General features: G+C 43.5%; 3 protein-coding genes across 14 annotated transcripts in view; 2 read left to right on the top strand and 1 right to left on the bottom strand.

Annotated features, from left to right (window-relative positions):
• Positions 1-6,827, top strand: part of osbpl3b (oxysterol binding protein-like 3b) — a 39,190-nt gene extending 32,363 nt beyond the window's left edge. For all 7 annotated transcript variants that reach the window (XM_017426594.3, XM_017426592.3, XM_017426591.3 and 4 more), the window contains 8 exons: positions 1,015-1,152; positions 1,343-1,406; positions 1,503-1,581; positions 2,671-2,815; positions 3,636-3,780; positions 3,864-3,990; positions 4,465-4,587; positions 5,744-6,827. In XM_017426594.3, the coding sequence (XP_017282083.1) occupies positions 1,015-1,152; positions 1,343-1,406; positions 1,503-1,581; positions 2,671-2,815; positions 3,636-3,780; positions 3,864-3,990; positions 4,465-4,587; positions 5,744-5,840 (918 nt within the window). In that variant the 3' untranslated portion in view covers positions 5,841-6,827. The remainder of the gene's footprint in view (positions 1-1,014; positions 1,153-1,342; positions 1,407-1,502; positions 1,582-2,670; positions 2,816-3,635; positions 3,781-3,863; positions 3,991-4,464; positions 4,588-5,743) is intronic.
• Positions 6,828-8,600: 1,773 nt separating this feature from the next.
• gsdmeb (gasdermin Eb) lies at positions 8,601-14,566 on the top strand. Its single transcript, XM_017426564.3, has 10 exons — positions 8,601-8,760; positions 9,083-9,327; positions 9,418-9,610; positions 9,888-10,059; positions 10,385-10,505; positions 10,607-10,723; positions 11,694-11,821; positions 11,912-12,068; positions 12,907-12,980; positions 13,060-14,566. The coding sequence occupies exons 1-10, from the start codon at positions 8,627-8,629 to the stop codon at positions 13,273-13,275; spliced, it is 1,557 nt and encodes a 518-aa protein (XP_017282053.1). The 5' UTR covers positions 8,601-8,626; the 3' UTR covers positions 13,276-14,566.
• Positions 14,282-22,703, bottom strand: mpp6a (membrane protein, palmitoylated 6a (MAGUK p55 subfamily member 6)). 6 transcript variants are annotated; one of them, XM_017426562.3, is made up of 15 exons: positions 22,561-22,703; positions 20,786-20,864; positions 20,239-20,446; positions 19,807-19,870; positions 19,455-19,573; positions 18,579-18,731; positions 17,999-18,148; positions 17,573-17,800; positions 16,492-16,623; positions 15,929-16,031; positions 15,736-15,807; positions 15,494-15,655; positions 15,206-15,408; positions 14,986-15,114; positions 14,282-14,882 (listed from the first exon to the last, which is right to left on the bottom strand). In XM_017426562.3, the coding sequence occupies exons 4-15, from the start codon at positions 19,817-19,819 to the stop codon at positions 14,706-14,708; spliced, it is 1,641 nt and encodes a 546-aa protein (XP_017282051.1). In that variant the 5' UTR covers positions 19,820-19,870; positions 20,239-20,446; positions 20,786-20,864; positions 22,561-22,703; the 3' UTR covers positions 14,282-14,705. The 6 variants fall into 6 exon arrangements, with proteins under 6 accessions (XP_017282051.1, XP_017282048.1, XP_017282049.1 ...); XM_017426559.3 differs by lacking the exon at positions 19,807-19,870; XM_017426560.3 differs by lacking the exon at positions 19,807-19,870 and having other exon boundaries at positions 20,239-20,370.
• Positions 22,704-23,819: the final 1,116 nt, after the last annotated feature.

Genomic DNA, 23,819 nt, shown 5'->3' with positions numbered 1-23,819 from the left:
TCAGAAGTTGAACAGAAACATCTGGAACAGACCAGTGATTTCCATTTAATTGATGGTTAATAACACCATTTCTAACAGACATGTAAAACTGCTTAATTTCTACACGAAACACATATTATAAATCTTAAGTGAACGTTGCTGTTTAGCTAATTGTTTTGCTTTTATGCTAAGCTAAGCTGTCTGTTACCTTAGCTGTAGCTTCATATTTAGTGGATTTTCTCATCCAGCTAACGTCAACAAATGTGTGAATAAATTTCCTGCAATTAGTCTAAACTGCAACGCAGTTAATATCAGCAGGAAATTACGTTTTAGACCGTGGATAGCATGCTTTCAAACACAGCTTCACGATCAGAAAGATGAAACTAATTTCACTGACAGCTGAACAGTTTCAACACAGAGCTGCTGTTAGCTTCCCCGATCAGTCAGAAGGGTTTTCAGCAAGAACACCACATGATTTTGTGTAAATGTCACCTCTCAGCTTCCTTTACAGAAGAACCACATGCGAACAAGTTATTCACACATGGGAAAACATGATAAATAATGTGAAATATATGTTTTGTGAATTTGGAACATTTTCCTCATGCGATCACTGTAAGTCATCTTACATATCTGTATGAGAGTCGCAGGAATAAAAACTGTAATATCAGGTTTTACAAACGTAAATGAGACGTTAAACTAAAGCAAATGCGAAAAGCCTTTAAAGTGCAAACGCAGGCGTCTATTTTAGGAGTCATGCACGCAGAACAGTCGGCGGCAAAACGACTGGTAAACCAAACAAAAGGAACAACAAGGAGTTATGGATTATGCATTTATTCAATCAATCTGCTCATTGTAGTAAAAAAAGAAGAATATAATAGAACTACAAGGATTCAAAATGGGGTTTGAACTAACCCATTTGGACACTTAAAACAAACAATATACGAGAAATGACTGTGCTGCTTTCTACTTATAATAAAACTTACACAGTACACATAAATTCTTCTTGTTTCTCTTTTACTTTTTCTGTTTTTGCAGATGTACATTGCCACGTTTGTTGTTTCTGGCTATGCGTCCAGCTACTACAGAACGGGAGGAAAGCCTTTCAATCCCGTTTTAGGGGAGACGTATGAATGCGATCGGCCGGACAAAGGATTTCGCTTCGTCGCCGAGCAGGTATGCGCGAGTTTCTTCAGGGTTTTTTTGATTAACGCTTCAACAAGCCCAGTGTGTGTACTCACTGATGAGACTGAACCGGCTCGTTCACCCAGAAGGAATAAGACAGATTCGCACCTTTTGAAAGGACAGGCCATTCTTTGTGTGACATGACATGTGAATTAAACTGTGTTCCTCTCTGCGATGTCAGGTCAGCCATCACCCTCCTATTTCAGCTTGCCACGCAGAGTCCAAAAACTTTGTCTTCTGGCAAGGTGCTGACGTCCGTCCTCATCCATTCAAAGTCACTTTTGATTTAATAAAATAGCTTTTCCAAGGACCATTGGTAACTCGTATGTTTGTTTTTGTAGATGTGAGGTGTAAGAACAAATTCTGGGGAAAGTCGATGGAGATCGTTCCTGTAGGCTCCACTCATGTAACTCTGCCACGGTGAGTTTCTTCTGCCTCGTCATCACGAGTGCTGGATATTCCCTTTCTGTCCTTCGACGCAGACTTCTGTGGGGAAAAAAATGATGCGGTTTTGTTCTGCTTCTACCTGGACCTGCTAACAGCTTCCCACAGACTTATATCTCTTTTAAAACAGGATTTCAAACAAAAAAATTATATTTTGTTCTTTGACATTCCTGAAAAGAAAGGCTAAATTTGACTGAATCAGGCAAAAGCGTAGATTTAAAAATATACAAGAAATTAGGAAGATGAGGGGCATTTCCATCAGCAATCATCTGCACTAATGGATCTGACTACGTGTAATTTGTCACATAAGAAAATATGTAAAAATAATTATCTATTTAAACACATATACCATGATGTCAGGGCATGTGCAAGGACAGCGAGACAGTGGTGAGCCTCTTCTTGTTTGCAGTTGGTGCAGGTGAGGACAGGCGGGAGTCCTGTTAGGTTTGCAAAGGATGTCGTGATCCGTAGGGAGCAGGTGGAGGAGAGCTTGGAGAGATGGAGGCGGAGGTATGCTCTGGAGAGAAGAGCAATGAAAGTTGGTGAAAACAAGGCGGGATGAGAGAGAGGCGGGTGTGACGGTGAAGCCAAAAGGAGAAGACATGTTGAAGGTGGACCTGTTTAAGTAGCTGAGGTCAACTGGGTTCAGGCCGGGTGGAGGGGATGGTCATGAGCTGCTATGATGCATGATTTGGAGACGATGGCCTAAAAACAAAAAACAGCAGGAGGAGCTGGAGGTGGCAGAGATGAAGGTGACCAAACTGTACAGAATTAGAAATGGTTATATCACAGCAGTTTGGAGACAAAGTTAGAGGCCGAGGTGGTTTGGACTTTTGCAGAGGAGGGACGGTGGACACACAGGACACAGGAGGTTGAATATGGAGCTGCCAGGGAGGAGGAATAGAGGAAGACCACAGGTGAGGTTCAAACGCGATGAAGGATACAGTGTGGAGGGTTGGTGGGACAGAGGAGAACCGGGACAAACCGGGTAGCCATGCCTGTGAGTGACTAGTCGGAGATGGCGCGGTCAGAACAAACGAATCTCGCTCTGATTCCTCTGCCCAGATTCGGAGACCACTACGAATGGAACAAGGTGACGTCCTGCATCCACAACATTCTCAGCGGACAGCGCTGGATCGAGCACTACGGGGAGATCGCCATCAAAAACTCCAACAGCGACACGTGTCAGTGCAAGATCACGTTTGTCAAGGTGAGGTGGGACGAGCAAAGCATACCTGAAGGGCAAAAAAAGTGTATCACTTCTACTAACACCTGTACCCTCCTTTAAAGGAAGAGGCAGGAACATCCCAGTAATCATGCTGTCTGTTGGGAGAGCTTTACACCTGCAGACAAACAGAGCTACTTTATAATGTTGTTGTTGCATTTGTCGCTCTATAAATTTGTTTTATTAAATTATAGTTCCACAAAAAGTTGTACTTGTTACTGTCGTCGTGTTTTTAATGAGTCCAGGTGGATTTGTAATGTCAGCCCACACCTCCCGTTGTTCCCTAAAAAACAATTTAACGGTAGCAGTCTGAGAGAAGAAGGTGCACTGAAGGTGACTGCTCACAAAATGCATATTTGCATATTAGTTTTCAGACCATAAATTCAATTTCTGCACCATTTACTTTCTTAGATTTATTGCCACCAATAACCGGCTTCGGAAACACGAATAAATACATTTGAAATGTACTGGAAGACATTCCTTTAGGAGGTTATGTCGCATATATACGTGTGTATTATATATTAAACAATGTTTGCTCTTTCTTAGTGCATTCAGAGGGGATAAGGTGAATGTTTTGGTGTGTGTGCCACTTGAAAGACGTCCAGAATGAAGGGTTTCAAGTCGAGACGTGTCAGAACTCATCCTCATCCTCATTTCTTACTGCACACATCAGCTCTGCCAAACACACACACACACTGGGAGTCAGGACTGTTAACACAGCAGGGACGTCTGCTGACTGGAAGAGGACATTCACATCATTTTTCTGCCCTCATTTCAAATCGTCCAACCTCACTTGCTCTTTCAGGCTAAATACTGGAACTCGAGTGTGAATGAGGTGGAGGGAACGATCACAGATAACAAGGGAAAGGTCGTCCACGCGCTCTTTGGGAAGTGGCACGAGGCCGTTTTCTGCGGCGACCCCCCGTCTGCTACGTGCATCTGGAGAGCGAGTATGAGCCTTTTTTTATGAGCGCGATCAGCTCTTCTGTGAGTTCTCCTCGTTAACGGTTCACTGCACGTTGTTTGTGTTCAGATGCGATGCCAGCGAACTATGAGCAGTACTATGGTTTTACCAAGTTTGCAATCGAGCTCAACGAGCTGGAGCCCTCCCTGAAACTGCTGCTGCCCCCAACGGACACCCGACTCCGAGTGGACCAAAGGCAAGACGAAAAATCGACGTCCGATTGTTGTTATTTGCTGTGTATGGAAAGTGCAAACCTTTAAATGAGTGTAAAACATCTAATATAACATTTAAACTTGGCCATTTGATTGTAAAGGACCCGAGTAACAAGATGATTTACTTCACAAATACTCTTTCATATCACAAAATATTCACAGTAATAGTCGAGTTATGAATAGAAAGCATACGCTTTCATGTTCGCCAAGCTATTTTTAGCTTGAGTTTAAAGTGTCTTAAAATAAAACACCTCTGCCCCAAGGCAACAAAGACGGAGGAGGCAGTCACGATTTACCCATCAAAGTAAAAAAAAACTATGCCTCTTCCGCCGCCCGTCATCTGATGAGCTATCCGGTTTCTTTTTCTTTTTGAGTAAGAGCTCAAATAAATGATTTATGATTAGAACACACGAGTGAGGGTGGAACTTGTTTGACCGTGTCTGCGTGTGTCTGAACAGACTGCTGGAGGAGGGGAACCTGGAGGCGGCGGAGGAGCAGAAGCAGAGGATCGAGCAGCTGCAGAGAGACAGACGGAGACTCCTGGAGGAGAACAATGCGTCGCATCAGCCCAAGTTCTTCAGGTCGCCCAATTACCCGGGCTAACTGTGCGGACTGAAAGCCGTCGGATTCCTTTTGGTTTTTCCACGAAATTTGCAGCGGCAGAACAAAAACAGGCTTTTAGAGTCAATTTACGTCCACCCGGCTTTTAGCAGCTGACCTGGAGTCAGCGTGTGCTTAAACTGTAAAAGGCACTCGTGTTCACGTAAAGTCTCCAAGCTGATGTATTTCAGAGAAAAGCTGAGCCACGAGGCTGATAGAATTATAGACCTGTTAGATGGGACTCTGTCAAAACATTGGCCTGGTGTTTTGAAGCGCATCGGACTCCATTATTCTAAAATGGAGGAAATTTTATTCTCCACTTAAAACCGTGTTTGCAGCCAAATAGAATCAGCAAAGGACAGTAACTCTGGGCACCAAGCCTTCTATAAATCAATGCCTTGGCCCACTTTGATTTTCCAAAGAAGCCATTCTTTAAACAAAATCATATCTGTTGACCAGAAAACAAAAGATTTCTGTCGATGCCATCAAATATTCTTACCTTGACTGTCCTGTGGGCGTCCCTCAGGGCTCTGTTCTTGAACCAGTTTTGTTAACACTTGCAGTCGGAGATGGACGCATCGTTGTGCAGGAATTTCTTTTCAAAGAAGTTGAATCTAAAAACACGACAGCCAAATGAAACGTTTTGTAACCCTTTGTAAATCTTTTATAGTCCAGTGTCACCTGATTGACTAAATGAACCTTTGTAACACATATTTTGCAGGGATGTTTTCCTGCTACGGATTCTTGGAGGGAGAAAATTAATTTTGGGGGGTATTATGCAAAAGATTAACAAGTCCAAATCATAAATCCAGTTCATTCAGTTTAATCCTTTCTGAAGGCGACAGTGGAAAGGAACGACTCCCTTTAAACACGAAGAACCCTCCAGCAGAACCAGAACCAGGCTCGGGCTCTAGGAACAGAAAAAATGGGTGCAGAAAAACATATAGCCACTGCAAATAAAAACATTTTTTCAGGAGACTCTTGAACCGTGGCTGGGGTTAAAGGTTCGCATTTCAGCTAAATGGCCAATAAAGAGCAAAGCACCGGGCTGATCGAGAAAATATTTACTGAGTCCGCCTCAGATCGTTATTTTGTCGCAACTCTCATTGCGTTCGCCGTCTCTTTGTGTCTCCGCAGGAAGTCAAAGGAGGAGACCTGGGTGAGCAACAACACTTACTGGGAGCTGAGGAAGGAGCCCGGCTTCGCTCGCGTGGACTTTCCAGCCCTGTGGTGACCGCGGAGCTGCAGGTCACTCACATCTCAACCTGCGCAGCCTCTACTGCAGGGGTGCCCAACCCTGGTCCAGGAGGGACGCCATCCTGCACGTTTTACTTGTTTCCCTGATCCAAAGCACCTGGTCCCAATCAATGAGTGATTAACGGGCCTCTGCAGAACATGAGGAGGTGATTTAACCTTCGAATCAGGCCTGTTGGAGCAGGGAAAAACATAAAACATGCAGGATGATGGCCCTCCAGGACCAGGACTGCTCTACTGTGATCCAGGCTGGTTCTGGTGATGTCTGTAGCCCACGCCTGCCATCCACGTTCATATCTAGCCTTCATCAGAGTTATTGCCTTAATAACAAGTGCTTATCTACGTTGTGTAAACATGTTTATGCAAGCATGTTATAGGAATGTTTCCTGTTTAACCAGTTCTTTAGACTTTAGTCCACATTTTCCACTTCTTGTGTTTTATGTTCACTCAGAAAAGACGAACAACTTGGGACGAGAATAAACCATAAATTAATTTTCAGAGTTAATCTACGTTTGCTTAAAATGTACCGAACAACGGAAGTTGTTGTCTTAACATTGACATTTTCTACCTCGGAGATAAACTAGCCTTGAAATGTCAGTGATCAAGCGTTCGCGTCCAATATTTATTCTCCATCGCCTGATGCCTTACTGGCTGTATGCGCATTGTTTAATTTATTTTATCGGATTGCCTAAAAGTCAATGTTTTGTAAAGATGCACAAAACTTCAAATGACTTTTAGGTCCTCACTGTGCAGAGCTTGGCGTCTCTCGAAAGTAATTACGGCTATTTTGCTTTGACTGTGCGAATGATTGTGCAACTATATGAGCAGCTGTGGCAAATATCCATTCCACTAATTTTTCTTTTTTTTTCCACTTCATTCGTTGACCCGTGTGGACACTGGGCCCTGGAACCAGAAGTGTCCAAGACTATATGCTCCATGAAACGAAATAAAAATCTTATTCTTTCTTTTTGTCAAGTCAGTTTTTGAGTCGCTTCACCTTGAACATCAGCTGAGAATTTCACTGACTGCAGATAAGAGTTTTTTTCACTCGGAAAGTCTGTCGTAAACATCATTTAAAGGTGCAATAACAACAAAAGATGATCGTGATACTAGCTTTTTGAAGCCGTGAAAAGCACTTGAACAAATTATCTATTCAATTGAGTGGGAACTGGAACATTATGACCTTGTTTATTATCTACAAATACAGTATAAGAAGCAACACTTTAAGGTCATTTTCTGTCATTCTGTATAGCTGCGTTTAGTTTGGGTGTTGAACAAGAGTGAAAGATCGTCTGTTTGGTTGGATAACAGCTACAAATTTATTAATGAGTATCTTACTTTGAGCCACTTTCAAGAATAGCTGATAACAGCTTACCACATTTAACCTTAAAGATCTCTGTTACTCCTGTGAACAGAGTAGCATAAAGTAAATACAGTTTAGATCAAGTTAATTTAAGTTTAAAGCTGTCAGCTAAGAATAAAAAAAAACTGCTGAGATTGTCTGTAACACACGTGTCAAACTCAAAGGTCAAGGGCCAGATCCAGCCCCCTGCAACATTTTATCTGGCCCTTAAGATAACATTTACCTATTATTAGATCTGGCTCCTCTAGTTTGGGACAGATAAAGTCTCTGTTGCTTCTCTTTTTATTTAGAGAACTCTTCCTGTTACTTTGAAGCCAATAAAATAAAGTTTTAATTTATCAGTAACCTTTATTTTGATGTGGAAATAGCAACAAAGAACATCGAACGGGACCGATCAGGCTTTTGTTGATGAACCTGCAGCCAAGGAAAGATGTCGGGTGTCTGACTTCAGTTAACATGTATCAGAGTAACATCGAGTTTATGCTTTAATATATGTTGTCTTTTCTGTATTTCCTTCTTGTTTCAAAGGTTAATGTTAGCAGCTGTATGATCAGAGTTTTGTTGAGGGCTTTTTAGCTGTTTTGATGGAGGAAAATTCATAAGAAATGTTACTTTGCACCAACTGATGCCGATCATCCACAGGGGATTCACAATGGAACCTGAAAGCCACTAGATGGCAACAAATAAATGAATAAATCTGACAATCCCTGCAGTTTCCTTAAAGGGGTGCGCCACTTTACAACAAGATGACCTTTATAAATGATTTATAAGTGCTTTATTTACAAGTCGTGAATTATGTATACACACTGTATTGATAAATATTTGAAGATGAAATAATATATGCAAACAATAAGAATAAAGGCCTCTTATTTTGAAAGAGACAGGCCACTACTGCCTCCCTGGTACGGTCTATTCAGAGTAGATGGTTGAATCTCTGATTCAGGAACTCTGAACCAGCTTTTTATCCTCACTAGGGTCCTTTAGGAGGCATGGGAGTTTGTCTACATGTGTTTTGTGGACTTGGAGAAGGCTTTCGATTGTGTTCCTTGGGGGTACCCTGTAGGGGGTAAGTATGGGATTGAGGGTCTACTTCTATGGGTCATTCAGTCCCTATACAAATGATGCAATGGATAGATGGATGGATGCCACTATAACTAATTTTTTAACTAATACAAAATAACTGGATATAAAAAGTTTACAGATTCCAATTTATTAAAAGCGTGATTAGTAATTGTTTATAGGAGCAGTATTTTATTGTATTATTTTAGTTGCAGTAGTAGTAGTAAAAGTAAAAGTTACATAAAGAAAGTAAAAGTTACATATTGTCTTTTTGGATGGGAGCGCGCGCTCGGCCGCTTCCGGTAACGGGGGCGGAGCGTCTTCGACTCGTTAGAAGAACTCCAATGAAGAACTCCCTCAACCGCCAAATAAACAACAGAAGAAGAACCGAGGAGAGGAGAAGAAGAAGAGCTCCACCGCTCAGCGCCGTCTGTCGTCAAAGAAACTCAGGTTCAGCAAGAAGACTTCGAGGAAAGAGGTAAAAACGAGTCATTTCCGTCGTCTTTACGATGTAATTTTACCGTTAAAATTAGACCGACTTCCTCGTGCGCTTGTTGAACTTGCTGCCTGTAACTGTGAAATGTGAAATGTCTACCGAAGGTTGTTTTGGGCTGCTTTTTGCTGTTTTAAGCACAGTAAAAGTAGTGACATGTTTGTTTTTTTTTTGTTTGTTTAAAATGAAAAATGAGGAGAATCCTCGCGCTGCAGCTGAAGTTTCCAGTCTCTTCCTCCTGAGGGGACAGTGTCTGACAGGACTACACCTCTATCTCTGGCTAACCTGTTTTCTCTTTCTCCCACAGATTTCCTTTGTTGTTGTTTTTATTATTATCCGCCTCGGAAATGTTTGCCACAGCCACCAGAAACTTTGTGGAGGAGGTAGACAAGGGAGGCGTACTGATCCCAGTTTCCTGCCTGAACGACAACATCAGGCTCCTGACCGTGGTGGTGAAACGAAAACGGTTCTGGTTCTGGCAGAAGCCCAAATATGACCCGGCTGATTTCCTCCTGGGTGACCTGCTGACAGGAGACTCGCCTCTGAAGCCAGGTATACATCAGAACCCCCTCTGAATGCACGACTGGACTCAGTCCGGTCTCGATTCGTTGCAGTTCATCTGATTCTTCCGCTCTCTTACAGTTGTGATGGAAAAAGACTTCCTCAAATACAGCGGGACGTTCGGGGACAGCGTTCAGGGCACCGTGGGGGGCACTGTTGTGAAAGCCAACGCCAGCGTGGAGGGGAAAGACACCACCAAGCTCCAGTCGACCTTCGGCCCTTTGAAGAAGGAGGAGGTGGACGTGCAGAAGCTGCTGCTGGACTGCAAGGACAGGTCGAGATCCACTCACAAACCTGAGCATTATGTCCCCTAAGGTTTGGTTAAAGGCCTGCACCCAGCAGGAGTGATCTTTGTTCAACCATAAAGATCCACACAATACAGGAAGCCTGGTAGATCATTAACAAGCCGCCGTGGGGTTCTCTCTTTCTACCAACTATAGATTTAAAATAAACAACACAGGCTAGATTATTTGACAGAATTCCCAGGGTTTTCAATCAGATTCAGCTGTCTAAGAACGATCTGGCTCATCCTTTTTTTTTTTTCCTTTCAGAGTTCTGGACATGTCTCATTCTCTCATCCAGCAGACAAAAGAGAAGCACAAGCAGGTGTTCGGGATCGTGAAGGAGCGCATCGTCACCACGCAGCCGTGTTCGGTCATAGAGGAGGTGCAGCAGGGCGGGCAGTGCGGAGGGGCGTTGACCTCCTGCCTGACGAGCAGCAAGGTGCGTTGAAGCAAACGCTCAGGCCGACGAAGCCCGTAAATGAATTCGCTTCAGCGGCAGTTTTCTGGCGTACAGCAGTTGAATACAAGTTCATTTCCCCTTTTCATTTGTTTCCTTTCCTTCACCCGTCCTCCCACTGTTCCTAAAACTGGTTTCATTTCTGCCTGAAACTTTTCACAACGTCGTTAGTAGGAGCTGGGTATCCTTTCAAGTTAAGAGGAAGTGGAACACGTGCCAGTTTTTCCTGAGCCCACAGGGGGTGGGGGGGTATGAACCATCGTGCGGGAGAAAGCGTTTTGTCGCAACAACTTTCCTGTTTGTTCAGGTTTCCCTGAAGGAAAATGGAAGCTTCAACAAAGACAGCAACGTGACGGTGGAGATTCCTATCAGCTCGATAGTTGCCTACGGCCTCATAGAGCTGGAGGTCAGAAAGGACGGCCGCTTCGGTGAGAACTTCGTCTCCCAATCTATGGGATGAGTTGTGTGTGACGTTTCCTGATTTGACAGGGAAAAAACGACTAAAGAGATGCGTCGGTGTCTTCTCCAGAGCTGTGTCTGATGTCGGACACCAACGGGGGTTTTGAGGACGTGGACGGCCCTTTGAGGAGGACAGAACTGCTGGGTGTCTCAGGAGCGCCTGCTGCAAAGCAGCAGCTTCAACAACGTAAATTACTGTTTTCTTCTCACTTTTATTTCCTTGTCGGGGTGAAAAAAAAATCACATTTTTAACAAAAACAAAAGGCCTCCAGAGATATGGCTTTTGTCTGTTATATCAGATCTCGGTTGTGTAATTGCTTGAAAACATGTTTTTACTTGTGTTAAAAGATCTTTATTTAAAGCAAGAGGACATAGAGCTGGGGTAGGCTGTCTTGGTCCTGAAGGGCCACCATCCTGCAGGTTTTACTTGTTTCTCTGCTCCAGCACACCTGATTCAGTGGTTAAATTACCTCTTCATGTTCTGCAGAAGCCTGTTAATCACCCATTGATTCAAATCAGGTGTGTTGGAACAGAGAAACAAGTAAAAAATCAGAATCAGAGTATACTTTTTTGTCCCCGAGGGGAAATTTGTCATGGACTCAGGGGTGTATGTAACAGTAGCAGCTGGTCAAACAGACAATAAATACACAAATAATTCATATAAACAGCTAAAAAAAAAAAACCTAACAGAACACTAAAGTTATTGCGCGCCTTCCAGGCCTCAACATTGTCTCTTTAAGATTATGATTCAATATTATGATGAAGGTTGGTACAAAAGACTATTTAAAACAGTTCAGTTAAATTTTTGGGATTCTGTACAGGAAGGCAAGAGCTCATATTCCTCATACAGGATGTGGGACGGGTCCAACAATGCCCTCTGTGCCCACCTAAGTACAGACTGCAGGTTAGTGGCACTCGAGGGCCAGTGTTGCCTACCCCTGGTCTAATCAAGAGCTCGCCACGGCAGTCATTCGTGAAACGATTTGGGTTTAATGTTTGTTTGTTTTGTATGCCTGAGAACCATATCATCTCAGTCAGCAGCATACCTCAGTATTTGTCACGTCCGTCTGTAACTATTGTCACTTGCTTTTTGTGCACGATTTGTCACTCAAATGAGCAGTATAAAAACTCTCCCTGTTCTGTTTCTCCAACCCTAGAGCTGGAGCACCTAAAGGACCATTTCCAGCTGCTTTCGGCTCTGCCTGCATCCACCAGGGCCTCCCTGCTTCAGCAGGTCTCAGAACTCCTGCAGGACGCCGCAGCCATCGGGGACCTTCAAGAAGTCGTGAGTGGGACGCAGAGGGTCTTTGGACTCGCGGATGTATCGCGAAAGCTAACTAAGGTCTGTAAATGTGCGCCTCTTTCTCTGTGTCAGCTGGACCGGATGCATGTGGGTGGTGCTGGACGGACGGAGTCTCCACGACAGGAAGTCCAAGAGATTCTCAACCTGCTGGAGCGTTCCGGTGAAACGGAGTCGACTCAGAGGAGATCGTTCCTCACAGCGCTGCACCTCGTTATCAGTGCCCTGGATGGTGAGGGAGAAAAAAATATTTATATATATATATATATATATATATATATATATATATATATATATATATATATATATATATATATATATATATATATATATATATATATATATATATATATATATATGTATGTATATAAGATGTGATGAGCTGAAGAGTTCCTTCTCCAAGCCTGTGGTCCTAAAAACCGCATTTCCTTGAGACGTGTTATCATAATAATGATGTCAATCCTATATATACATATGAATATAAATCATAATTATTACTTTTTATTAATGCAATCATTTAATTTCCATAAATTAATATTAACATCATCATTACAAATGATATTACTATAAACTAAAACTCTACCTTAATACGCATTTTAGGTTATTTCTAAAATTTAACAGAACTACGAAACCTGATTTTCTGGTTTAAATTGTTCCACAGTTTAAACACCCAAAACTGAGACGCATCTATAGTTAACGTTAGTTCTTACTTTGCTTACTTTAAAAAAATAAAAACAACTTTAAATTATATTACTTTCCCTTAACTTTAAAACACCCTTGAACACAGGCAGGAAGTCTATTGTTTCTAGCCCGATTTATAGAATTTCCAATATTCTTAGATACACCATATCAGTAAATTTTAAAACAGGAGACCTTATGAATAATGGATTTGTAGAATCGGAAAAACCGGCCTTATTTATGAATCCAATAAGTCTTTTCTTAGGTTTAATTATTAGGTCTGTGTTAGTTTTCCCAAACCTCTACACAACAGGACATATAAGGCACTGTAAGTGAAACATAAAGTATTCAAACAACTTCTGCCTAATGTCGCGAGTCTGGATCTGTTTCAGAAATAACCCGGGATTGTCTCGCTGCCTTGAGACGGTGCACCAGCCCCGCAGCCTTACAGACCCTGGAGCTGCTGGTGAGTGGAGACCGTTCTACAAGAACCGACACTAAATTCCAGCCCCCCGCGTGCATTAACTGTGCTTCCTGTCCTGCAGGCACAGAGCGCATCAGGAGGTGGAGGGACGCCTCTGAGCAGCGCTGATCTGACGGAAGACCTCTTCGAAACGACCCGACACCTGTTCGCGTCCTCCAACGTGTCCCTGCAGAGGGACGGCGATGTGGTGCGGACGGAAATCATCGGGCCGCAGCCAGATCTTCCTCTGGTTCTGTGCATCGCCATCAGGGGTCTCGCCTCACTGGCCCACAGTTAAGACTCCTATTATACTTTTTAGCACTGTTGCACAAAGGACTTTCTAAAAGCGTATGTACGTGTGCTTTTTTTGTTTTGTTTTTTTAATCCTTGCGACTGTTCAGTCTGGAAAGACTCAAAAATAAATCCCCTGCAGCCTAAATATCTGAAGCATCTGAATTTGGATTCACATATATAAGTTTAACCCGTTTTCTTTGCTCGCTGGCCACTTTCTTAGCTACACCTTACCCCACCTTCACCTTCAGAACCACCATTATTATTCATGGTGTAGTTTCACCATATGAGGGTTTGTTTTATGACCGATGTAGATCGTTACAAATCAAGACAGCCAATGGTTGATGTAGAACTCTTAAATTTATTTTTAACAACAGATTTACCCCCAAACTAAAACCCCGAGTATAAAATATTTCAGAAAGGTTTATGATCTTCGCTAATCAAACTTGATATGTGGACTCCGGCTTCAAAAACATGTTTATTTTTCTGTGGTGCCAAAACATGACAGAACAATGATCAAGAAATCCAAGTACACTTGTGTGTCCGTATTCTAACAGATTATAAACTTACTGATTTGGCTGAGAAAACAACAACAAAAAAAAAGCAGATTAATAGAAAACACCAGTTATTTATTTAACATCTGAAAATACATCTTATCTGAAATCTTGTAAAATATACCTTTTTTTTTTAAATAAGTAAATATGGACTTTATTTAGAACTGTTACGTTTTAGAATCGTCACATCAAAAAGGGATGGTTTGCTGAGATGAAGTACCCTGTTTCAAGAGTCCTGGAAAGTTTAGTTTAGTCATTTTTGTAAAACGAACACAGCACCAAATCCACTGGTCAGACAGTCAAACAGTTAGCATCGTTATTGTCACAAAATGAACACTACAGTATCGCTTTTCTTCCTGTTTGATTCTGAAAACTGAAGAGAGGATTTAATTCAGCCTACAGCAGAAACTTAGAATTTGACAGGTTTGTAGTGACAGAATGAAGCGGTGGACTCTCACGCACTGTAAACTTAACACTGAGGTATGTTTTTTTTTTTCGTTTGTTTTTGAAATAGCCCTCATTTTCTGCAGAATAAATACAACTTACCAATCAGACGCACAGATGTGAAGGTAAACATGGAGATGGCTGAAGCTGTCTGAATTTAAAATAATGTGACGCAAGGATCGGTATCTCCCCCTCCTCCCTTCTCAGTTAAATAAAAAATATTCTTTAAAAAATATTTGCCAATAAATTAGTACATTTCCTGCGCGTTGAGAGTTGCATAGTGTGCTCTAAAGAGAGAGAGAGAAAAAAAATGGCAATTCAGGTTAAGGTGACTGATGCAACTTTGTGCGAGATCGACGTAACGGGAGCCTGGCGTCCCGTGGTCCGTCTGTGTGAAACCGCGGCGTCAGAACCTCGCTTCGGGCCGGGCCTGGGTGCCTCAGTAGACCCAGCTGACTGGAACCCACTGCGGCTCGACGAATAACCGCTCCACGGTGTCCTGCAGCTTGTCAAAGGCCTTGTCCAGATTGTTACTGATAATAGTCAAGTCAAAGTAGTGGCTGTATGCCCGGCGGATCCTGGCGCTCTCGTCTACTGTCTTCTTTAAATCGTTCTCCTGGAAACAGAACAGGGAGCCGCCTGATTAATACGACGAGAGCAACAGCCATTCGTGACTTAACAACCAGTGGGAGTAAGCTGGGAACTTTTAGTTTCCTTACCGTAAGCAGTTTGGTTGTAAGGCCGGCGTCGACCACAGCTTTGTGCATATCTCTTAGTGTGTCCAGTTCAGGAGCAGCAATGAACACCACAAACGGCATGAACTCTGCAGTCTTTAACACTTTCAGGGCCTAAGGGGTGGGAAAAAACACTGGGACGTCATTATAAAAGCACCAGGAGTAAAACGGCCCCGCACATTGAGCGTTTTCCCCTCAGACTGACCTGAGGGTTGACGTCGAGGATGCACGTGCGGCCGGCCTGCACCACCTCGTGGATGGAGTCGATCTTGGTGCCGTAAAGGTTCCCGTCGTACTCGCCGTGCTCCAGGTATCGGCTCTCCTTAATGTCCTTCTCCATCTCCTCGCGCGTCACGAAACAGTAGTTCTGGCCGTCTTTCTCCTCTTCTCTGGGACGGCGGGATGTAACTAGAGCCGAAAAGTCCGAGAGCTGATCACGTGTGCAGCCTTAAGCAAGCAAAGTCAGACAAGCCTGTCCGCCCCACGCACTCACAGGGGACGGTGGTTCCGTATCTCAGAGGGTTCATGACGATGAGTCGGTTCTTCAGGCTCCTCCTTCCGACACCCTGGGCTCCGATCAGAACCAGCGTTTTCCTCTGGAACGGGGGCATCCTGGCGACTTCCTCGTAGATCTGCAGCTCATAACGATCAAACTCTGCTCAAGGCAATACACAGGCCGGATGAGAACTGTTTCCTCCCTGACACGCCTGCACTTTAAAAAGCAGCGATACACACCTGCGTTCTTAGCAGTGAGGTACATCATTTTCTTCTTCTTTTTCTTCCCGGTCAGCGATCCACAGAGCATTCCTGAGACACACACACACACACCACAGTGGCAGTGAGCGTCAGCTACTGCAGAGAGTAAGGACAGCTCGACAACAGCAGCTGGTTTGTTGTGGGGGAAACAAAAGCTGAGGCGTGTGCTGACCTGTACCAACGGCGTCCCAGTCTCTCCTCACAAAAGCTTTTCTCTTCTCCTCCAAGAACTGACTGGGAATGAGGCCGGTGGCTCCGCCAACAACTCTGCGTGCCTTTTTTAGGAAACGAAAAGCAGAAAGATCTGAGTAGCAGTAAGGCTCAGATGGAAAAGCATTTCAAGGCCAAAGTGAAGAACCAAAACCAAACCTGAGCAAACTGCACACGAGCAGCAGAGTAATGAGTGGTTTAATCATACAAATACAGTTAATAAAAAAGACTTCTTTTGAAAAGCCAAAACATTTTGTTGATTTTAACTAGATTTTCATAACTTGTTAACTTTACAGAAAAAAAACAAAACAAAAAAAACAATTTATGTTGAAAACAAACAACTGGTGGTTTAATGGTGTCATTTTTATTTTGACTGTATTAACTGTATTTTCTATTTACCAGGTCATAAAATGCTTCAAACAGTGAAAAAATAAACTCATGGACTCTTTGTTTCTAGATGGTTTGTCTCATTTCTGCACCAAACGTGAGCCAGGTCTCTGTATTTTCAGCTTCCTCCCAACTCACCTGCCACCAGTTGGGGTCCTCTTTGTTGACAACGTGCAGTATGTCTCCTTTGGAAAAGGCCAGACCCGCCTCTTTACAGGGGATTAAGTTGTCTGCGGCAGGGTTGTAGTTGAAGTACGGCTTCAGATAAACCTGGGGTTTAAAGGAGTTAACAGTGTGATGTTCAACCACGCACAAACAGCAGAAACAAGCAAATTAGCTCACAGGGTACATCAAACGTCCTGTAGAAAAGAGGCCGAATTAAAATGATCTAATCAGACGGATCACAATCAGCTCTGCTAAAAGTTCAATATCTGAGAATCGTGTCAAATGGGAGACAAAATTAGGAAATCACCAAGATCGAAAATACCATTAAGAACAGAAACAAACCTTTTTGGAGTAAATTTGATCTTTAAGTGCAAAATGAATAACTTTAAATAATTTCATGTTATGGGACTTTCATGCAGTGTGATGTTAATTTGTACCTTTAAAAAAAAAAATCAATAGTAGAGTCAAATTTCAAAATAAAATCATTTAAATTATTTCTTCTTGGACAAACATTGTTTTCAACTAACTCAACCATGTAGCTATTGCCTGACTTATTTAAATCATTTTACACAATTATTTCTTTCTTCCAAACAAAATTAGTTTTTAGCCTTCAGATGAATCAGTTCATCGTTTGTTTGTAAGAACGATTAAAGACTAGAGGCCTGTAAACGGACAAATAAACGGAGGGATCGTTGGTTCCTGTTAGCACAGAGATCAGTTTCTGACACAGCCTTAGTTAACGCGCTGTAGCGTCAGCTGCTGCCGTGAGGACGAGGACAGAGCAGCGTGTGGAGTGTTATTAATAGGTCCTTGTGGACTCAGTTTTCAAAAGCCTGCCAGTCGAGCTCCTCTCATCCAATCACAGACGGGTTCGGGACAAATCCAGCGACGCCATAATTTCCTGTCAGCGGGAGCGGGAGCGCCTCTGACCGTGCACGCTGGCATTGTCAAGAAAAATGTTACGATTTAAACTCTCCCTGGATTCGTTTTGTTGTGATTGGTGCGAAGGAATTAAAGCTAGACCAAATACGGGAAGTGAAACCCATCGGCTCACCTGCGGGAGCACCGGCGCGTCCTTGTAGCTCGGCACGACTTTGAGCGTGACGCTGCCGCTGCAGTCTTTCAGCAGCTCCTGCAGCTCGCGGGGGTCGCTGCCCACCTCGCGCCCGTTGACCTCGCAGATGATGTCGCCGGCGTGCAGCATGCCCTGCCTGTCGATGGAGCTGCCGTGCAGGATCCGTGCGATCACCATGTCCCCCTGCACCACGCGGAACGTCACGCCCTGAAAGAGGAGGACGAGCCGGTCGATTCGCACGTCGTAAATCAGGAGGGCCCGTTTCACGGTTTGGAATGCCGTGTTGCTGCGAAGGAACTTTCCCAATTTAAAGTTGCAACGTAAAACCGAGCCGCTGCCCCTAACAGATCAGCCGATGTTACACAATCAGTAAAAACATCATTTTTTCACGCCCGACTAACTCACCAGAGGCTCTCCAGCTTTCTTCTGGATGCCAATCATCCTGACGGCATCAGCCGGCATGAGTGAACTCGGCAAAAGGGAATTGCTGTTCTCCGCAGCGTGGGGCGTTTCGTAAGACTTCGCCGCCACTTGGTCATGAGCCTCGATCAAAGACTGCGACAGGAAAGGAAACACACAGAGACTGGTCTCAGTTTCCTTTTGTTTCTGCCTCTGAAAACCGACAGTTGCTGCAACCGTGAGCTTCGGTGTACTAAGATCCTGAACGACGAGCAGCACTGCCACGTTCGTTTCACAAAACTACAAAAGAGCGAAGAAATCTCCCTCCAATCTACATTTTGTTCTTGACACCAGTTTTAAACAACTGACAGAAAGTGAAGGGAATCTTATTCATATCCTAACAATTTTATACAAATCATCAGCCTTTAAAGCAGTGTTACAAACTCCCTTTTTTTTTTTACAAAAATGGAAACCACCAGGGAAAAAAACAGCTTTTTCCCAGCGTAAAGCTCGCCCAACTACCAACCTCCAATCCACAACCACTCGTTTAAAATTTGCATCGAAGAGAAGTCACGGTCTTAAAAACCTTGAAGTGAGGCTCCTGGAGGATCCTGAGCAGCTCAGCGGCAGCGGGATCTTTTTCTGGCAGCTTGTTGAGCGAATCCAAGATCTCTGCCACGAGCTGAACGTTATCGTCCCGAACCGCTTCCAACTTCACTTCCTCGAGACGCTCGTGGGCCTGAAACAAAACGATCAGAAGAATCACAGCCTGTGTTAAAGATGGCGTCAAACTGGCTACAAACAACAAATGACAATATATGATATATTCAAGAATATAAAGTTTGTGGCACATTTCTGGAAACTGTTTAGAAATACTACAGAGATAAATGTGACTGATTACGATTTATCATCTGGAGATAATGACTCTGCACATTATTTAGCAGGTGTTTCTGTAACGTAGAGTCACTGAAAATAAAACACATTACTGGAAAAAAAAAAAAAATACAATTATATATTCTTGTTAAATAAAGTTAAGAGCAAACTGAATATTTCTGGATCACTTTCTCCTTATTTCAGAAGCTGTTTTCAGTTTTTCTAACAAAAACACGCTTTATAAACAAATCTTTGGATGCTGATGACAAATAACAAGTTAGCCCTGATAGAATAAATATTTATGTGAAATGTTGGTCCTTTTGCACAATGCAAGAAAAACATTAAAAAGCCGTGGAGTGTTTTTTAGGAGACGAGGATAAAAGCTCGTATTTGTGACAAATTTGCTTTAAGACAACTACCAGCACTGATGGCTGAACCTGATCTGCGCGTTTTATTTTTTAGATATTGTTAAATAATCTCTTCACGGTGCTGCCAGCCTCTTTCTCAGACTTCAGAGGAAGTGTGGTGAGATTACGATGTTCTGCCCATGCATCTGTAACCCTGGACTGTCGGCGAGCGGGAGCGTCACCTCGGCGAGGGAGCGGACGATGGGGCTCTCCATGATGCCTTTGAGGAAGATGAGGTCGATATCTTTGGCGCCGCTGCCTGAAGGCAGGTCTTTAAGGTTGTCCAGCACCTGCTGCATGGCTAAAGGAAAAAAAAAAAAAAACAACAACAAAAAAAAAAACACCTTAGACGTCTGGCTCACTAAATGCCAACTTTTAAACTTTAAATGTGCTGACAAGCAAACGCCGGTGGAGGTCATTCTTTGTGTTAATTAATATAATTAAGATTTACAGCCCGTTATAGCGTTCAGGGGAAAACAACGTTCACTGTAATAAAAATCTGTCAGCCAACAGTGAATTATTTGACCGACGTACAGAGATCATCCATCAGCAACAAGCGTGGAGGTGCACAAAGAAGTGCTTCACAACAAGCTCAGTCCTGTAAGATATTTAACAATAAACAGCTTTGGCATTAATTCAGCCTGTGGTTGGATTAATAAGCCAACAAACAAACAATTATACTTTTATTTTAGTACATTCGGGTAGTAATTATACTAAAACACAAATGTTTAAATTTACATTTAATAAGGTTCAAAAGCCACTGAGAAAATCAAACATTTGTCTGCTTCAGGAGCATCAGGTTTCTTTCTTCACTCTAATGTGAGATTATTTTTATTTAAGGAGACAATTGCGTAATTGTGTAAATTACCGGGAATCAGCAAACATAGCTTTCTTAGTAGCCTCAATGTTACTTAAATGTCACATTGGACAGCAAACAATTTAACGGCTTTAACTTTCACAGCTTACCTGAGCCAGACTTTGCATTCGCCACCGTCATGTTTATTCCTCCTCAGCTCAAGATTGGTGAAACTCTCTAAACACGGTCAAAAGCCGCCCGGACTGTCCGACCGCCCACAGAAAACCAGAGCAGCTGGAGAGCTGGAGGACGCAGGAAACCCACTCGAGTGAGCAGAGCGTTCGCCGCCGTCACCATACAAGCTACAAAACTCTGCTTCTACAAGGTGTTGGTGCAGACAAAGAATAGGAGAACAGAATAATAGGAACACAAACCAACAACAAGAAGAAGAAAAAGAAGCGTGCTTTTCTCTGTGTTTTAAGTGCGTGTTTGCAACAAGAATAAAGAGGATGATGTCCCATCGGTCTGGTGAAAGGTAGAACCAGCTACATGCAACAAAACAGAGAAGGACCGATTCACCGCAGCAGGAGGAAACCACAAATAACTACCGGCCTTAGAAGCACGAGCAGAAACTGAACCGTGTGGGACTCGGAGATGCAACACAGGGTCAACGAGGACCACTAAACTACAGTAAAGACGCAGACACTGAGGACTTACCTACAGACGGCGTTTAAACCAGCAGCGCAGCAGAAATGCCGCGGAGCCCCATGTTTTCTACAATTCACGAAGCCTTGAACTAAGAGAGGAGGAAAAACAACCCAGTTAGTGTTGATGTTTGCTTAAAATGAGCTACAACAGACAGAAAACTGACCCGAGTTCTGTTAAAAAACAACAAGAGAACCGATAACGGCTCAAAATCCACACAACAACCCTGAATGCACGGGTTTAGAGCCAGAGCACATGCAAGGTTCTCACAAAGGGTTCATCCGTGACCTTTGACCCTGAAATCAGTAAGGATCATCCCCAACCCGTGACGAGCCCAGCTGTGTGGTTTTACAGTCCTGCGTTACACAGTTGGAGACTTAGAGCACGGAACAGCCTTCACAAAGGGGTCGCCTGTGACCTTCCTTCTGACCCTGAAATCAACAGGGATCACCCCCAACCCACGAGTCGCCCCAGCTGTGCGGTTAAAGGGTGATCAATTCAGAGCTCCGACAAGGAACCGTCCCCGAATTAAGGGACGGACGACTCGTGTTAATACTAACCCACCTTAAAACACAACAGTGGACGTAACCTTACAGACACCAAGCTCGAGATTAAAGCGGTGGTAGCTGAGAGTCGTTCCCAGCGCACAACCGAGCGACACAGGCTGAAAAGGGACGTCACTGTGAAAGGTTTGACCAAACCAACTCTCATTTTCGCTTTAAAAATTTAAAAAGGGAGCAAATTATTCTTTCACCAGTAGCAATAAGATGCACTTTATGTCATAAAGTCTCAGACACTGAACTATAGAAAATGATGCCTGTTGCTGTTTTCCACTCAACAAGCTGGAAATTTTCATCAGAATATGAGATATGAGGTAAAGTATTTTTGTTTTCCTATTTATTAAACTCATGACTTCCAGATACTGTTCCTCTGCTGGAGGTGAGATGTTCTTTAAGGCCTGCTTGTTCTCATTTAGTTCTCAGCTTGTCCACTTTCGGACAGGACTTATTTAAGACCTGTCCAAGCCGAGGACAGGACAGAAAACTCGGCTCGTTAAAAGATCGAGACTTGCCGTGTCTATTATTGACGGAAAAGTTGTCGTTTAATCGACCAGTATGACTAAAAATAACTGTTTTCTGCGCCAACAGCTCAGAAAAGCGTGTAACTGTCGCCTGAATACGAAACAACCCCTGCCTCTCTGAAGAACTTCAGCTCATGGGAGGATTAAACGAGCAGCTCAAGTTTGAGCAGGTTTGTCTCCAAAGTGAAGAATAAAAAGACCCCACCGCTGTCAGCTCCACGCGCACAGCGCACGTGTTAGCACCCAGTCACCGCTGGTGGCTCTTTAACTGCGCCAAACGCTCCTTTCGGCCTCAACTTTCCGCAAAGGCGCCTCAATTAAAACCTACACCCTTAAAACTGGGTGGTGTCAATCCTCCTCCAGCGTTACTTTCTCCATTGGGTCCAGGGGTTTTTTTTTTTTTAGCCCACATGTAGTTAGCATTGCTAATAACGGACCGGAGGTAGCATCTACCGCCACGCGCACTAAATATATCATTAATTTATTTATTTAACTTTCTGTCGTGACTCACCGCCCGATAAAACCAGCAGACTTCAGAGGGTTATTGTCCTCAAAGCAGCAGGACTTGTAGCCGGGAGACAAGTTTAACTAACTGCTAACGCTAAGCTAGCTAGTTGGTAGCTAGCTTGACGTTACTCCGCCGAAAGACCGGCAGCGCTAACCGAGTCCGTCCGCTCATATCTGCGGGAAATGGGGGATAAATCACCTTGTGTCCTCCTGTGATCAGCGTCCAGTCACGCTCCCATGTTTTCCTTTTGTTTCACACGGTCATTCTAGTGCGCAGCAGTGACTTCTGAGAGCATTTCCAGCCTCCTCTCAGTCAGCTCCCCCGCGCTGACCGAGCAGCCAGGGGGGGCGAAGCTCCCCGGAGCAGGGCCGCCTCCACGCGGTTCTGTGGCGGGGCTGTCCGCCGAAAACAACCCCCCCTGAGGGGGACCCACACCGAAACCCAGAGAAATTCTGTTGTTCTGAAGCGGCGATTTAAATACAGGAATGTTACAGGGGAAAGAAAGAAAGTTCCTAAATTGTATAAAAACTGATTTTATTGGTTTTGAAAAGAGGAGACATATGGAGATAATTGGACTGAGGACAGAGGACGCAGAAGACAGTTAGATAAAGGAGGACGACTCGCTGTGGTGAACCCTGAAAAGGGAACAGCTGAATAAAAAAGAAGCTGCTAAGAAAGAAAGAAAATGATCTGAACTTTGTTAAAGATTAACCACTGAAACAACGAGAACCAGATTTCCTCCCGTTGTGTGTTTCTGCAGAGAGCCCGATGTTCCCGGTCTGTTCATGAAGATCAGACTGTGGAGCTTTCCTTTCCTCTGCAGCTGTGTTTGGGATGGGAGTTCACCAGGAGAGGGAGGTATTACTCCACGAGTGAATTGTGTCAACATCTCCCACTTTATTTATTTATTTGTATTCTGAACCTGCCATTCAGCCAATAACCGGTTTTTCACAGTTCAGCCAGAACATTATGACCACTCAGAAGTAAAGCGAGCAGCGGTTTGGTGGGATAACCTGCGTAACGCCCTCGTCTGACAGCAACAAGCCTGAGGTGAGCCACACAGTCAGCTGCTTTACTGCTGATACTCTGGCACAAGACTCGGAAATTAAATGTTACATTTACTACGTCCCTTCAAGTGGTTACGGTGGCTTTAAACAACAAAACCTACATATTTTGAGTGTAAACGCCAACTTAAAACTTTAGATTCAGGATAAAATCTGTATTTAATTCAACGAATGTCCAGATTTTATGCTCTTTGTTCCTGACTGCTCAGAGTCAGGATGTTATGGCTGATCGGCGGTCATTTATGCTCCCAGTGTGCAGCTGTGTCCCCTTTATTTTTTTTAAATCTCATTCTTAATTATCTTTACAACAGACTTTAAGGTGAACAGGTTTTTAAAACCTTATCCAGGTTACTTATCACTCTGAACAACATGAAACGGGGCCGTTTGAAAGCG

The sequence above is a fragment of the Kryptolebias marmoratus genome, linkage group LG16 (genome assembly GCF_001649575.2).
Source record: "Kryptolebias marmoratus isolate JLee-2015 linkage group LG16, ASM164957v2, whole genome shotgun sequence".
NCBI classification, from domain to species: domain Eukaryota; kingdom Metazoa; phylum Chordata; class Actinopteri; order Cyprinodontiformes; family Rivulidae; genus Kryptolebias; species Kryptolebias marmoratus.
The sequence above is the reverse complement of the archived record's forward strand: the minus strand, read 5'-3'. Positions and strand labels throughout refer to the sequence as shown.

What these genes read in the sequence shown, in the direction of transcription:
- gsdmeb (XM_017426564.3), top strand. Translation starts at nt 8,627, where the DNA reads ATGAAGAACTCCCTCAACCGCCAAATAAACAACAGAAGAAGAACCGAG. An exon ending in CTGCTGGACTGCAAGGACAG is followed by an intron (nt 9,611 to 9,887) that starts GTCGAGATCCAC and finishes TTTTCCTTTCAG; the next exon opens with AGTTCTGGACATGTCTCATT. An exon ending in CCTGCCTGACGAGCAGCAAG is followed by an intron (nt 10,060 to 10,384) that starts GTGCGTTGAAGC and finishes CTGTTTGTTCAG; the next exon opens with GTTTCCCTGAAGGAAAATGG.
- mpp6a (XM_017426559.3), bottom strand. Translation starts at nt 20,269, where the DNA reads ATGACGGTGGCGAATGCAAAGTCTGGCTCAG. An exon ending in AGAAAGCTGGAGAGCCTCTG is followed by an intron (nt 17,801 to 17,998) that starts GTGAGTTAGTCG and finishes CTCCTCTTTCAG; the next exon opens with GGCGTGACGTTCCGCGTGGT. An exon ending in AGGACCCCAACTGGTGGCAG is followed by an intron (nt 16,032 to 16,491) that starts GTGAGTTGGGAG and finishes TTCCTAAAAAAG; the next exon opens with GCACGCAGAGTTGTTGGCGG.